The following is a 14,984-nucleotide window of genomic DNA, read 5'->3' as shown; positions in this document are numbered from 1 at the left end:
CGTTATCATGACTGAAGGACAACCTTCTTCCAAAAATAAGTCCTTCAAGAACTTAATAGAGCATTCAGTAGTTATGTCCTTGACAAATTTGACTGTTAACCATTTAGAAAACACATCCACAACCACAATGGCAAACCTTTGATTTACTGGCAATTCATCCATAGGACCAATAAAATCCAGGCATATGCTATGCCAAGCCTGCTCAGGAGCAAAAATACTACCCATGGTCTGAGTAGAAACCAGTTTAAGTCTTTTCTCACTGTCTTTGCAAACTGAACAGTTTACCACCCAAGCTGAAACTTGTGCATCCAAACCCGGCCACCAAAAATCTGCTCTGATTCTACGTTGAGTAAAGATCTGTCCCAAATGACCCTCATGGGCTAATTTAATTAATTTGGGTCTTAAGATACATGGTGGAATGAACTTGTCACCTCTCATAAGGATATGTTCACCACAAACTGAAAGTTCATCCAAAACCTTAATGAAAGGACGAACAGAGGGTTGGACACAACTCTCACGTCTTGCTCCTAATTTGACAAATTCCATGACACTCAGCAAAACATTATCACCTGACATGGCAGAACACCACTCCTCTTTACTGAACGTACCATCACTCAATGCCACAATATCACGAACAAATGCAATAGCACCATCATCTAGAAGATCAGCAGAATCATCACTGGAATCCTCACCCAGGATAGCTAATCTAGACAAACAATCCGCCTGTATGTTTCGCCATCCTTGGATATAATTTATATCATACTGGTATTCCTGTAGTCTGGATGCAAGTCTAGCTAACCTAGGAGAACCTTTCCCCGCTCCCCCAGGTGACAATACCCTAATCCGCCAGGTTCCAGCCACAAGCATAGAACATTCTATGCTTCTAGAAGGCTACCAGGAAAGGACACAAAGGAAGGGTTAAATAATAGACATACATTCAAGTGTAAACATTACAACAGTTGCCCTTTTCTATGTCTATCCTTTTATGTCCAAATACAATCAGAGGAAACACTTCTGCTGTTTTCGAGGGGTCCCTGCATGCTGAAGCTTTGACCTACCAGCTGACTGACATCTCCATGAGGGGTGCTCAATTCGTGGCCAAGACGGGGTCCTACATTCTTACCCACCAGGTAAAGGGGTTAGATCATCCAGAAATGGGTTTCTTGGCAGATCATACATTCACACCCTAGACACGTAGGTTAGGATTTGCATCATAGGAGTATGCTAGATTCTTATAAGTCCTCTGATCAGCAGCACTTGGTTCTGGTAAGTTCTCAAGTACCTCCTGATCTTCTCCACCTAGACAATGAAGAAACAAAGAGTGTTTGCGTTCAGCGCTTAAGTTCGTTCCACACACTCTCGCATAGTTCACAAAGATCTTTTTCCATTTCTGCCACTTAATTGCTGGCTCTCCAGGACTGTTAAAAAAAATGGTGGCTGCGTTACGTTCTGCATATTTTAGCTTGAATTGCACAATGTAAACTATTGAACCCTTAGACCAGTGTGGTGAAGTTATTCACTCAATAATCCCTTCAGGTAGAGATAGAACTCAGTTTAAAAACAAAGCATACATTTCAAGTACCAAAGTCACAGTTGAATTACAGTAATAATGAATTATCACTGAAAAATATTGACTTTGAAGAAATAACACATAAAGTAAATAAACAAATTACTGAACCTCAGCCAACAAAATGGTGCGCCAATCTCCGAGACATCTTCAAATCAGCACACGGAAACTGAACCTTTTTAATAAAGTGGTGTGCTAATCACCGATGTTAAAAACTCCTTCCAATTGGCACACAGTGACAGCACCACTGAACAAACAAGGGTGTGCCAATGACAGAAGATGTTTCAAATGGATACCATAAATATGGAACAAAGAGCGTTTGCCCAAAAAAATGATATGCTAATCACCGAAGCTTTTTAAAATTAGCACCCTTGAAAACAGTAAACAGTGAACAACGTGGAAACTGTGTTCACTAATGGAAATCTTCCCAAACGTTCAAAATGGTGGCCGTGCATGTTTACGCACGTCTTCAGGCTTATTTCTACAGGTGGGGGAGCTTGAACTTCAGGTTCCTTCAGCAAACACAAGAACCTCTTTTTACAGTACATCGTCCTTTCCAACGCAGTGGAACGCAAATGCGTTTCACCGCTTGCCCCTCTTGCCGATCTCCTCACTGGATCACCAAAATTCGGAGTGTGACCTGCGGGTTCCAGGCGCTGAGCATACAACTTCTCCACACCGAAATCAGCCACTGGAGAAGAGTGAACACACAGCTTCTCTGCTGAATACAAAATCAGCCTCTGGAGAAGAGTGAACACACAACTTCTCTGCTGAATAAAACATAGGAACTTCACCTGGGCTTGATGTTGAGGTGAGAGGGTAGTCCAATCCCATTGTCATCACCAAATACATGTGGTGTTCACCACATTAGAAATGAAAGGTCTAACACACAATAAGTGCTGAGATCAGGTTTATTCACCTCATCCATATACCGCTTACAGTAACTCATACCTGCAGAACCCCCTTGCATACCAAGAATCCACATGGAACCTTGGATGATGTCACAGTATGCATATGCATGTTGTCTCAACAAGATGGTGGAACTCTTTGTTTTGGTCACTGTTTTGACACTCATTATAACTTTTATCTGCTTCTGTATATTAATCATTGCAGCACATATTTTCTATACTAGAATCACTACGGTTCAATAAATATTGAAAAACGTCCCTTTGTGTATTGTTTGTATATTTCTCTGAGCGAAAGAGAGCACGATTGAATGAGTGAAAGGTTCTAGGTCTGTCACTACGGTTCCTGAGTGAACAGGGTTTTCATGTTCAGTGGTTGTCAGAACGTTTCGCTACCTGTCTCAGTTTAGGGGGACTAACGGTGGCACTGTAAGTTAGCTGGTCCAAGGGACAACATATCCTGCTGGGGTGCATGGAATCATTCTGGCACCATCCTAAGTTAGTTCCCAATGATTTGTGGAAACAACACAACAGGAGAGTAACTTTCTTGGGAATCAGTTCCTGTTTTTGGCATATGCATATAAATGGCTTGGAAAGTGTTGAAGAGACACAACACATTACATTCCCTGATTTTTCAACTCTGAACAACCTCTTCCTATACATTTGTGTCCCTGAATTTTCTCAGCAGATTTAAATCATTTCTTTACTTTTTCCCTTTCTGTTGCTTTGTGCAAATGTTTGCTGTTTTTATTACTATTTCCCTGCAAGCATTTTTGGCTCAAATTACTTATGGATCATTGTTGTAAGTAATGTCCTCTACACCATAGATAAGTAAGAAGAGTACTTTATTGGAAGCACAGAGAAGCATTGGCAATCCCACACAGAGATCAGCTTACAGTGGTAACGCTCCAGAACATAGTCGTGTCATTAAGCATAGCAACATTCGAATGGTACAACACTCCATACTTAAAGTAACAGGACACATGTCCTGTGACATACCAATTTAAGATTAAAACACATCCTCCTTCCTTTACACAAAGAAAAGAGAAGTGAACAATAAATACAACTAAGTAAAATAAGATCAAAATTAATATGACCACAAAACCTTAATAACATTGTGAATACTTCCCAATCTCCAATCCTAACACAGATTTATGAATCCCCACATACATAATCTTGTAAGTACCTTGGAGGACAACTTGGCCTTTCAGGCCTAATTCTATCGGTACTGTTATCACCACAGTCACTGGGTGTAGTGTCAATAACCCTTCCACTAGCTTCCCCATCACTCATAAGAAAGTGAGGATTAACCCCTTCAGTGCCCGCCCCTTTCCCCGCCCAGTGCCGGCCGTTGCATTAGCGGGCGGGGTCTATGACGAGCTGGACTCGTCATGGGCACAGCGCCACCGCGGCCCATGACGAGTCCAGCTCGTCATGGGCACTGAAGGGGTTAAATCCCCCATCCTCACTACTACTACTGGTCCCATCTCATGATTTGCGCTTCTTGTAAAGCGCCACCCTTCTTAAATTCCAATTTTCACCATTATAAAGTGTAATATGTCTATTATGAACAAATTTCACTTTGTATGGTCCCCGGAATTTAGTAAATCCAGCACTAATGCGTCCAGGTTTAACCTTCACCCAGTCATTAGGTTCTATGTTCATCTTATGTGTAAGATCTTTGCCTACCCCTTTATTGTCACAACCAAGGTTGGCTAAACCCAAACATTCTTTCATCCATGCCGGAATTAACTTGGTACTAGCAGTAAGCCCTCTCATTACAACAAATGGAATTTTCCCAGAAACCGTATTTTCTGTCGTACGGTACGCCCATACTAAATCATCAACCATTTTTTCCACATCCCTTCTACTTGCTAAAGCCAATTGTATCACCCCTTTTATCATACGATTAGTCCTCTCAACATTGCCATTTCCCTGTGGGTTGTACACAGATGTTCTAGTGTGCACAATCCCACAAGATTCCAAAAATGAAGTCATTTCAGTTGAAATTAGTTGGCTACCATTATCAGTGACCAATTTGACAGAGTAACCTTCTTCCCTACAAGTTTGAGATAAAATTTTAATGGTACTTTTTGTAGTTATTTCCTTAACAAACCTTACAACCAGCCACTTCGATGTGACATCCACCATAACTATCCCAAAACACTCTGAGCATGACTCAACCCAATCAGAAATTTCTTTATCCATAACAGGCCACCAAAAGTGCTCCCTTAGCCTCTTCTTTGTAAGAGACTGACCCATGTGGCCCTCATGGGCAAGTTTAAATAACACAAATCTCATGTCTAACGGGGGAATAATTTTGTCTTCCTTCATTATGATATTAGCCTCACTATCAAGAATAGACAAGTCCTCAATAACTTTTAGAAAAGGTCTTACAGCAATAGGAAGTGTACTCTCCCTTCTACCCCCTTTTACTATTAAATCTCTCACCATTCTTAAACTTTCATCTTTGGCCATGCTAACACTCCATTGTTTCTTATCAATAGCACCATTGGTCCATTCCACCATTTCAACCATTGTAGCTACTGCACCCTCACATTGGAAGGACTCAACATTTGACTTATCCACTTCATCCCAAGGTAAAGGTAACCTTGATAACCCATCCGCCTGGCACTTCCTAGATCCAGCGATGTACTCAATTCTGTATAAGTACTCTTGTAAACGAGCAGCTAACCTAGCTAACCTTGCCGATCCTTTATTCGCACCTCCAGGAGACAAAATCTTAATGAGTGGTTTGTGGTCCGTCTCCAATGTAAACTGAAAACCCCACAAATACATTCTAAAATACTCAGCACCCCACGCTGCAGCTAAAGCTTCCTTTTCTATTACCGAATAGTTTCTTTCAGAGTTAGTAAGAGACCTTGAAGCAAAAGCAACCGTTTTTTTTTTCCGACCCATGAACCTGCACCAAAACTGCACCAATCCCTACCGCACTAGCGTCCACTGTTAAGATCGACCTCAACTTGGTATCAAACGGAGTCAGAATCTTTGCATCACAAATTTCTTTTTTGATCCTCTCAAAAGCTAGTTGTTGGTCATTGGACCATACAAACTTGTGCCCTTTCCTAAGAAGTGCTTTAATAACCTCTGTTTTTCCCGCGAAATTATGCACAAATTTCGCATAATATTCTATAAGACCTAGGAAAGATCTGAGTTGGTCTTTATCTGAAGGAGTTGGGGCTTTCTTTATAGCCTCCAACAAATCTCTCTTTGGCTTAATCCCACTAGCCGATAATGTATATCCTAAATACTCTGCCTCTTCCACTGCAAATCTGCATTTTTCTTTTTTTAAAGTCAAGCCTGCATTGTCCATTTTATCCAAAACTTCCTTCAGCACTAAATTATGGTGTTCTTTTGTATCTCCAAACACTAGCACATCATCCTGGAAGTAAACCACATTTTTTGTACCTTTCAATACTGAACCCATCATTCTCTGGAACACTCCAGCGGCCGACGCCAAACCAAACGGCATCCTAGTAAACTGGAATATTCCTTCAGTAGTTATAAACGCCGTTAACGGTTTTGACTCCTCATGCAACTTGATTTGATGGCATGCACTGCGTAAATCCAATTTTGAAAAATACCTCCCTCCTTTTAAAGACAAGATCAATTCATTTATATTAGGTAGTGGAAACGTATCTACTACAATATTCTGATTTAAGGTGCGTAAGTCCACACAGAACCTGTAACTACCATCAGGTTTGCTCGTGATCACAACCGGTGAAACCCACCTAGATGTCTCAATTTGTTCTATGATACCTTGCTCAATCATTTCATCAAGCATACGTTTAACTTCTTGTCTGGCAATAATCAGAACTTTTCTCACTCTGTGTTGAATGGGAATTGCATCTGGCTTGAGTACTATCTTATGAACGTACCCTTTGAGTTCACCGATCCCTTCAGAAAAAAGATTTGTCATACTTTCCACAATTGTTCCCGTTGTGAACTCATCCACTACCATTACCTGTTGTTTCGCCCTGCAAATCATACTGGTGTGCCCAACCCAGAATTGGTGGGCCACTACGTGCTACATACACTTTGCCATTCACACACCTTCCCTGAAAGACTATGTCAGTGAACATGTACCCCACAATGTCTATCCTTTCTCCATTGAAGTGGCTCAAGTCATTTCTTTGCGACCGGACGTATCAGGTCTGGGAAGGTAGCGAACGTTTGGCCTCCATCCCCCTCCAGTGTGGCGTGCCTCAGGGCTCCTCTCTGAGCCCCACATTATTTAATGTATACATGGCCCCCCTGGAAGATGTGGTGGCCCCATTTGGCATTAAGATCATCAGCTATGCCGACGACACTCAGTTGGTGGTCACCCTATCCCAACTGGTGGAGAATCCCGACTCGCTGCATTCCTGCATGTCTAAGGTTCACACCTGGATGTGCGATTCAGCGTTGAAGCTGAATGGTTCAAAGACCGAACTAATTCTACTTGGACGCAAAGCCCCCTCTCTTCCTCTTTCCAGCTGGCCCAGTTGCATGGGAGCTTTGCCGAGCCCTAAAGAAGAGATTAAAAGTTTGGGTTTTTGGCTGGAACGTGACCTGTCCTTTAGGACTCAGGCAAAAAAAACGGCAGAAGTGTGCTTCGGTCTTCTCCGTGCAGCTCGGCAAGTTCTCCCCCTGCTACCTTGGCCGTCTAGGAAGCTTCTTGTTCAGGGGCTTATTGTATCTAGGTTAAATTACAGTAATATCATCTTTTTAGGTGCCCCTGAAGTCACGTTTAATAAACTTCAGCAAGTACAAAATGCTGCGGCTAGGCTCCTTTGAATACACCTAGGACGCAATCAGCCAGACCCGCTCTGCTAGCCTTGCACTGGCTTCCGGTGCGCGAAAGGGTCAAATTTAAGGCTCTTTGTACTGCGCACAAAATTCTTCAGGGGAAGGGACCTCCTATCCTGCGGAATTTAGCTGTGCCTTATAAAGCTAACAGGGCCCTTCGTTCGGACCAAAAACATCTTCTTCAAGTTCCTAGAGTTAGAAGGGCTCGGGCCGGGGGGCGGAGATATTCAGTTAATATAGCCATCCTGTGGAACAATCTTCCCCTGTGTTTGCGCACAGAGACGTGTTTCTTACGTTTCCGGAAACTTCTGAAAACTTATCTCTTTCCGGCTTAAAGCGGTCGAACTGTCAGCTTCTTTTTGTTGGCCACTCTGGATAAAGCGCTGGGATGCCCGAGGGTAACTATGCGCTGTATAAATTTTCCATTCATTCATTCATTCATTCATTCCTTGATACCCTCCTGGATTTATATCTTTAGGAAGTAATGTCACCTCTGGCCAATTTTCCTCAAAGGTAATTTGAGGAATAATTGCCCAGAAAGACCCCGAATCTACCATTAGTTCAGTGTCTTTTCCATGTATCTGAAATATTGCTTTTGGTCTTAACCTTCTTCCTGGTGCCATTGTTAAGTCATCCTCCTCAACGCATAATATCTTATTCAGACCTTTTTCCACACAAGTTGTCACAACGTTATCCCCACTATTTTGTACAACTGCTATTTTAGGTCTACTGTTAGTTTTACACATTTTGTAGAAGTGGCCTTTACGTCCACATTTTTTACACACTTTGTCAAGGGCATAACACCTCTTGTAGTCGGCCGTGTGGTATGTGCTTCCACACCTGGTGCACATTTTCTCGTGCACTTTATTATAATCTGAATTCCCTTCAGAATTGTTACTAATCTTTTTAAAGGATATCCCCATCTTCCCACTAGTCTCATTGTTCTTGTTACTGCTTATTGCAGCCACATCCTCTTGTATCACATTCGTTGTACTTGTTGTACTCTCTTTTTTTTCCATTTCTTTCATACATGTCTCCGACTGTTCAACTACCTTAGCTATGTCAATGGCATTTCCTAACATTGGGTTTTTTGCTGCCCACAATCTCTCTTGCATTTTTTTGTTGCAACATTGCACAATAAGCTGATCCCTAATCATCTCTTCCCTCATCACACCAAATTGGCACTTAAGGGATAATTCACGTAATCGTGTGACAAACTCATCAATAGTTTCATCGCATCTTTGCGGTTGAGTATAAAATTTATGTCTACACATTACAATGTTTATTTCCTTAGCATACTGTTTTCTTAGTCTTTCTTTTGCCTTATTATAAACATTCGTTATCACTCTACCACCATTGTCTGTACCAACATGTAGAAATCTAAAGGCATGCTGTCCCTCTTTTCCCAAGGTGCTTAATAATAACGCTTTTTTTCTTTCGGCATTAAAATCCTTACCATCTAATGCTATAATATAATTCTCAAAGATTTCAATCCATTCATCCCATTCTATAGGGGGGACACCTGGTTGCTGTAGGAACAATGGTGGTGGTATCACCGTGCTCCCATCCATGGTCTAGGATTACAACACAGTGTAACTGGTTTCGTGCAGTCGCTTGTAAAATATAGTATTTGACAAAAAAAACACTATAAATTGATTGCCTATAAAGCAAAGAACCTATATGACCACCTATACACTCCTATAAATCCAGCAATGTACTTAATCGCCGCCACAATATCTGTATATATGCATATATATATTACCAAGCTAGTGTCACAAATACTTTACCAATGACTATGCACTTGAAATATGTTTTGTAGCTGTGGAAATAAGCGTTATTATTATTTTCCCCTTTTTTTTTATATATATCACCCAACCTGCATATACTGTCCTGTTCGTCGATGAGTATACGTGTCACTGAGGAATAATCCCTTTTTCCTCGTTAGAGCAGATATATTATGTCCCGTTCGTCGATGAATGTACGTGTCACTTTTTTCTTGTTAACGTAGATACTTTCGCATTTAATCCTCGGTTCCCTAATGCAGCTGACAGCACAAGACGTACGTTTCCTTGGCAACCAAAGTACACACACACAACGAAGAATACGCGCAGACGCCCGAAGGATGCGTGTGTACGTGATGATGCAGATCCCTTTGATGACGCAGTACAATCAACGCACATGTGAAGACGTCAATCCAGAAAGCATATCTCGCAGTCAATCCGCCTTACAAAAAATGTGAATAGTTTAGTACCTCATGTCCGATGTTGCGATTCATTTCACCGATGTATTCGTTTCCCTTCAAGTTTTTCTTGATATCAGAAAGGTTGAAGTATACAACTTCCAGGTTTGGGTAATCCCAGTGTCTCCTCGATTCTTTCACCTTGGGTCTTCACGCTTCTCTGCACGCAAATGTGGATCCTTCTTTGCCAAATGAACACACGGTTCACTCTGTGCTTCCCTTGATTCACTTCTTCTTCACTCGTTTTTTTTTTTATTCAGTTTTCATGGGTTGAGGTGTAGCTAAATCGTTGCCATTTTTTGTAAGTAATGTCCTCCACACCATAGATAAGTAAGAAGAGTACTTTATTGGAAACACAGAGAAGCGTTGGCAATCCCACACAGAGATCAGCTTACAGTGGTAACGCTCCAGAACATAGTCGTGTCATTAAGCATAGCAACATTAGAATGATACAACACTCCATACTTAAAGTAACAGGACACATGTCCTGTGACATACCAACTTGAGATTACAACAATCATCTATCTCAGGACTGTTAACCTACTTGCCTGTTTTCTCCCTCCTGATGTTGGGGAGAGTTTGGTGCCTTGTTGATTATCTTGAACACAATCGATCAATACCAATCAATCATAGTTTATTGTATGTGATTACTTAAATTCGTTATAATTTACAATATATAAAAATTTCTTGTCCTACGCAAATGATAAAAACCTGCAACTAAGTCACCATCCAATAACAAACAAATTTGCAATTTAAAAAAAAAAAATTCAAATCTGAACAGCATTGAAGATGCACATAAGTTGTTAACTAAAGTGCAAGTGCTTAGCCACCGGCATGAGATGTTATAATTTAAATAAAAGTTACTTTTCCTGGATAGATCTTCCAAGTGGCAAAATACCGTAATATGGGTTCAAAGCAAAGACCATCTGCATTCACTATTTTAAAAGAGCTGACACAACTGAGTTAGTCAAATGACGTTAAACTAACTAGCCCTATTGAAGAAAGATGTGCTTGGAAAATGTACAAAGCTTTACATTAAAAATGTAAAACAATCTTTAAAAAAAACAATTCTGCGGTTCAAATTGTCCCATAATGGTTAGGCATTTGGTCCGCTTGTTACGTGGACCTGTGGGCTGATGCAGTTATTCGACTGAACCCATGTCAGCATTGATCATGGTTTTTTTTTGTTTTTTTGTTTTTGTTTTCCTCTGGATCGACTTGCCGTAAAAGTTTCCTTACTTCTGCCAAAACTTTTACACCCCTGCAGGACAAAACTATGGAAGACCCTTCCATCCAGCGTCTCACAGCTTGCCTGCAAGTGCGAATGCTCAATTAGTTAAACATGGGTTTAAAAGCAGTCTCCTCAAGTCCATAACTGCAGGGCATGCGCATTGCAGATGAGCTAATGTTTCATTAAGAAAGCCACATAATTGACAGTGCGCTGTTTGTTGGTTGCTTTTCCAAGATGGCTATAGGTCTTTCGAATCATGCATGCCCAACCGGTAATCAATAAAGCTCTTTTTTAACACAACGCTGAAATGGGCTACTAAGTAAGCTTGGAGCTTTAAAGACGTGTAAAAGTTAATCGCAGTCCACCCATGCCGATGTGTTTTTTATCTTCCAAAAAAGATTTCTTCTTTGCTGCATCATTAACCGATTTACTAAAGTTTGCCCAGTCTGTCGTATTGTCCCATGCTGATTGTATTTCAAGCTCTGACAAACGTTTTCTCAGGTGCGCTCCCTATGAGTTTGGTGTTTCTTGATCCATCTGGTTTTTAATTTCTTCCCAGCAAAGACTATTCAATGAGCCAAGCTCTGATGAGCGAAACTTTTGACATAGCTTCACAAAGCCATTCATGCCCCTGTATTTCTGATTCTGGAGGCCGAATTCCAGCCGAAACCTGAGCTGGGGAGGCACACTTTGGCAGAGTGAAAACGGCCTTGTTAACCTTCGTCTGAAGTTCGTTTAACAGGTCAGTCTCCTGGCTGCACCAAATGAGTAGGCCATATGACAATGTGGGAAGAATTTGGCCTGCCATCACTTTTAAGAGGTAGTTATGGTTCGGGCAACCCAATTTTTTGTACAGTAGTCTATGTGCGAAGATTAAGGATTGCGCTTTTGCTTTTAGGTCCGTTTTGTGTTCCTTAATGTTGAACCCCGCCCCAATTTTATGCCGAGGTTTTTGTAGGAAGCTTGCTCTTCTACAGTTGCCCCTTTTACGAGCCATTTGAACTTTGTTTTTTTAGTGTCCACTAGGCGTACCACCTTGGCTTTCTCTTTGTTTAGTTCCAGGTTTTCCTGTTCCAAACAGGTTAGTAAATTGTTTATCGCTCTTTGTAATCCAATTGGGCTTTGGCTCAACACCACAATATCGTCCGCATACTGTAACAAGGGAATTGGCTCTTTGGCCAAGTTTGGTGGGTGACAATTGGCTGCATGCATGTATTTGATGATGTCTGCCATGAACAAGTTAAATAGGCTTGGAGCCAGGACGCAGCCTTGTTTTAGGCCTTGCTGCGTATGAATACTGGCGGTTGCACTTCTCCCATCGCCTAATTTCACTCTTGCCCAGGTTTCACTATAAAAGGCGATTATTGCGTCCAATAATTCACTGGGTAACCTCCATGCTTTTCATTTTTCCCAGAGACGATCTCTGCTCACCCTGTCGAACGCTGACTTCAGGTTGACGAAACATGCATACAACCGAGTTTTCTTTTTTACCGCTTTTTCAGTTAAGAGTGCCAAGATAGCCAGATTTGTTGTGGTGCCCATCCCACACAATCTTTTTCACCAATCAAAATTTTGCCAGATTGTCTGGGTGGTCAGATGGATGGCACGCATTGAGACAGTGTTGTCTGAGCACCGCTGGGAGTGCAGTTCATAAGTGAAGTTGAGCATCAGAGGCTGCTTGCTCTGGGCCCCACCCACGCCCGTTCTCAGTCATCGGTGACTGTGTCAGTCGAGAAAACAAACAACAGTACAGAACCTGCAGATGAGCCCTACCAAGACCGCTTCCACTAATAGTAAATGGTCCTATTGCTAGTGGGAAGGCAGGGGGAATTTGATATTACTGAGAAGCCCTCGGTGAAAAACATCCTTGTTATTCACGGTTTTCCATCTATAATTATATGTTATGTATGGGTCACATAACCATCCACTAGTGGGAACAGACTTTTATAAAAGCAGTTATTCACTGCAATAAATTCACACCTTTGAAAAACATAAATTATTTTCAGCATTTTCCACTGCTGCTAAATAATAATAGTCGCCATCTGTTCACAGCAACTATACCAATGAATTTCGTATCCTATGCATCATAAAATTGTATGTGGGTAACGTGAGTGAAGGGGAAGTTTTCGACCTAGGGGTTCTAAGGATCATACAGAGAGGTCAAAGGTCACTCTCCTTTTCCATTATGTCACTTGGAGCCCCTCGGTGAAAACCTCTGCCTACTTCACAGTCGCCACCTATAGACCTCCATATTTACTGTTTAAAGCTGGTTATCTGAATAGAAAGCTGGAAAATCGAGTAATGCATAGGAGGAGTGTGGAGACAAACGTGCAGTATTCTCACATGACTTTGGTCTTTTTCTTGTACAGGAGGAGCAGGAGATGCACAGACAAATCCACCGGAGCAAACTGCAACGCCCCCAGAAGAAGCAGCAAAACAAAGCGGCTAACGGCCAGCAGTGACGTACAAGAGCAGCCGACGTGGGTTCCAGGATGCAAGGTCGCGTGGAACGGAATGCTACTTTGCAAGTCAGACACAGGACAAGGAAAATGGCGGCATTGCACGGCTTCTGCCAGCGCAAAGAAATGCTAAAAATAGAAGAACAGACTGTGCTAGAGGACAACGTTTCTTCTCGATTTGTCATTAGCAATGGGTGAAGTTATTGATCTCGGTGCGTTATCCTTGGAGCTCACGAATGACCACTTGATGAAGTGATTTTAAAAAGTGGGACACGCCCGTCTCACAGCCATGGCCTGCAGGACGTCAGAGGTTTAGTGCACGCTCTGCTGCGTCGGCAGGTCCAAACATCCCCTCACGAGTAGAGCTGCAGAAGGGAAGGAGAATGCGGCATTGTGTGTGTGACTGTGCCCCCGTCTGTCACAGCTACTTTGTTTACAATGTTTTGTATCGTGTGCTGTTCATCCTCTGCTGCCTGTTCACTTTGAAAGCCAATACAATAGCTTCTTGTTCTGTTAATGTTTGCGCCACTTGTTTGTAGGGACTGATTTAATATAATGTGGCGGTGTTTTTGGGAAAGACAACTCCAGTATCGGAGGCCAAAGTTTTTTGCCCGAATATTTTTCAAAACCTGAAACAATATCTTATTTTTCCTTGGCGGGTGCAGGTGTCCTAAGTGCAGCAGGTGACGTAGCACAGGGGCGTGAAATATATTGTTGCCTAACGAGGGCACAGTTTATTTGCTTGTCTTGGAGCCCTTTGCACCTTTACGACTCCCAGCAACGTCCTGCCCTTACGTTTAACTGATGACTAATGCGTTTGTACCAAAATTAGCTGTAAATTGTCAGATATTTCAATCAAAGATTTCGGAGGGATATTTGAAGGAGCCGAGATTTCTACTCGTTATAGCAATGGTCTACTCTTACTTTGTACTACCCAGTTTTGTAAAGCCGTTTTGAACTTATAACATCCCTTATTATACACTGTAAAATAAGGCGCAAATAGGGCCCTAAGCACATAACCCCCATACCAGAACCAAAAACGCATGTTTTATATCTAGAAATGTCAACCTAATACATGTGGATCGTTAGTATACCGTCTGAGGATTCCCACTGACAGTTATATTTGGAAATCAGGACGCTGGCATTTGTAGTTTTATTAACAAACTCCGTTAAACGAATAAAGGATAAACCACTAGGAAAAGAAGCACAGGAAACATTGATCCTATACAAAAAGCAATGAACCATAGTCGCCAACACTTCTTAATATTTTCTTGCACATGCTTTACTCTACTTTTTCATGTTTTATATGTTTTAATACCTAATAGCGTGGTTATTTTTTCCTTCCGTATTAACCACTGCAGGCCAACTGAAGTATTTCCTCTCAAGTGGTACTGTTTTTAATATAAAAATCGTGTGTGTGGTTTTGTCTTGCATTAGATGATAAACTTAATTATCAATGTAAATAAATATTAAACCTGCTATGCTGATGTAATTCCCGGCTCTGTTTTATAATCAAACATGCCACATTAAGGATTACTTGAATACAAAAAGGGAGATATGCCTGTTTACGGATTACTCGTCATCACATCCTGCAGACTATGACTCCCTTTGCCCACTCGCCAGTGAGATAAAACAACTGTCTGTTTGTCCAGAGTCTACCTAATAGCACGGTATGTTATGTTCCTCTTACAGTACATACCAAGAAGGCAATAGTACTCTCAAGAAAAACAAAAACATAAAATCCATATCGTGTTTGTGAAATAATTGTCTCTCT

General features: G+C 41.5%; 1 protein-coding gene across 4 annotated transcripts in view; it reads left to right on the top strand.

Annotated features, from left to right (window-relative positions):
- Positions 1 to 14,689, top strand: part of PKIA (cAMP-dependent protein kinase inhibitor alpha) — a 300,663-nt gene extending 285,974 nt beyond the window's left edge. For all 4 annotated transcript variants that reach the window (XM_085605387.1, XM_085605388.1, XM_085605384.1 and 1 more), the window contains exon 3: positions 13,121 to 14,689. In XM_085605387.1, coding sequence (XP_085461513.1) covers positions 13,121 to 13,200 — 80 coding nt within the window. In that variant the 3' untranslated portion in view covers positions 13,201 to 14,689. The remainder of the gene's footprint in view (positions 1 to 13,120) is intronic.
- The last annotated feature ends 295 nt before the right edge of the window (positions 14,690 to 14,984 follow it).

This window comes from Triturus cristatus, chromosome 5_1 (assembly GCF_964204655.1).
Source record: "Triturus cristatus chromosome 5_1, aTriCri1.1, whole genome shotgun sequence".
NCBI classification, from domain to species: Eukaryota; Metazoa; Chordata; class Amphibia; order Caudata; family Salamandridae; genus Triturus; species Triturus cristatus.
This window is presented reverse-complemented; position numbering and strand designations above follow the sequence as displayed.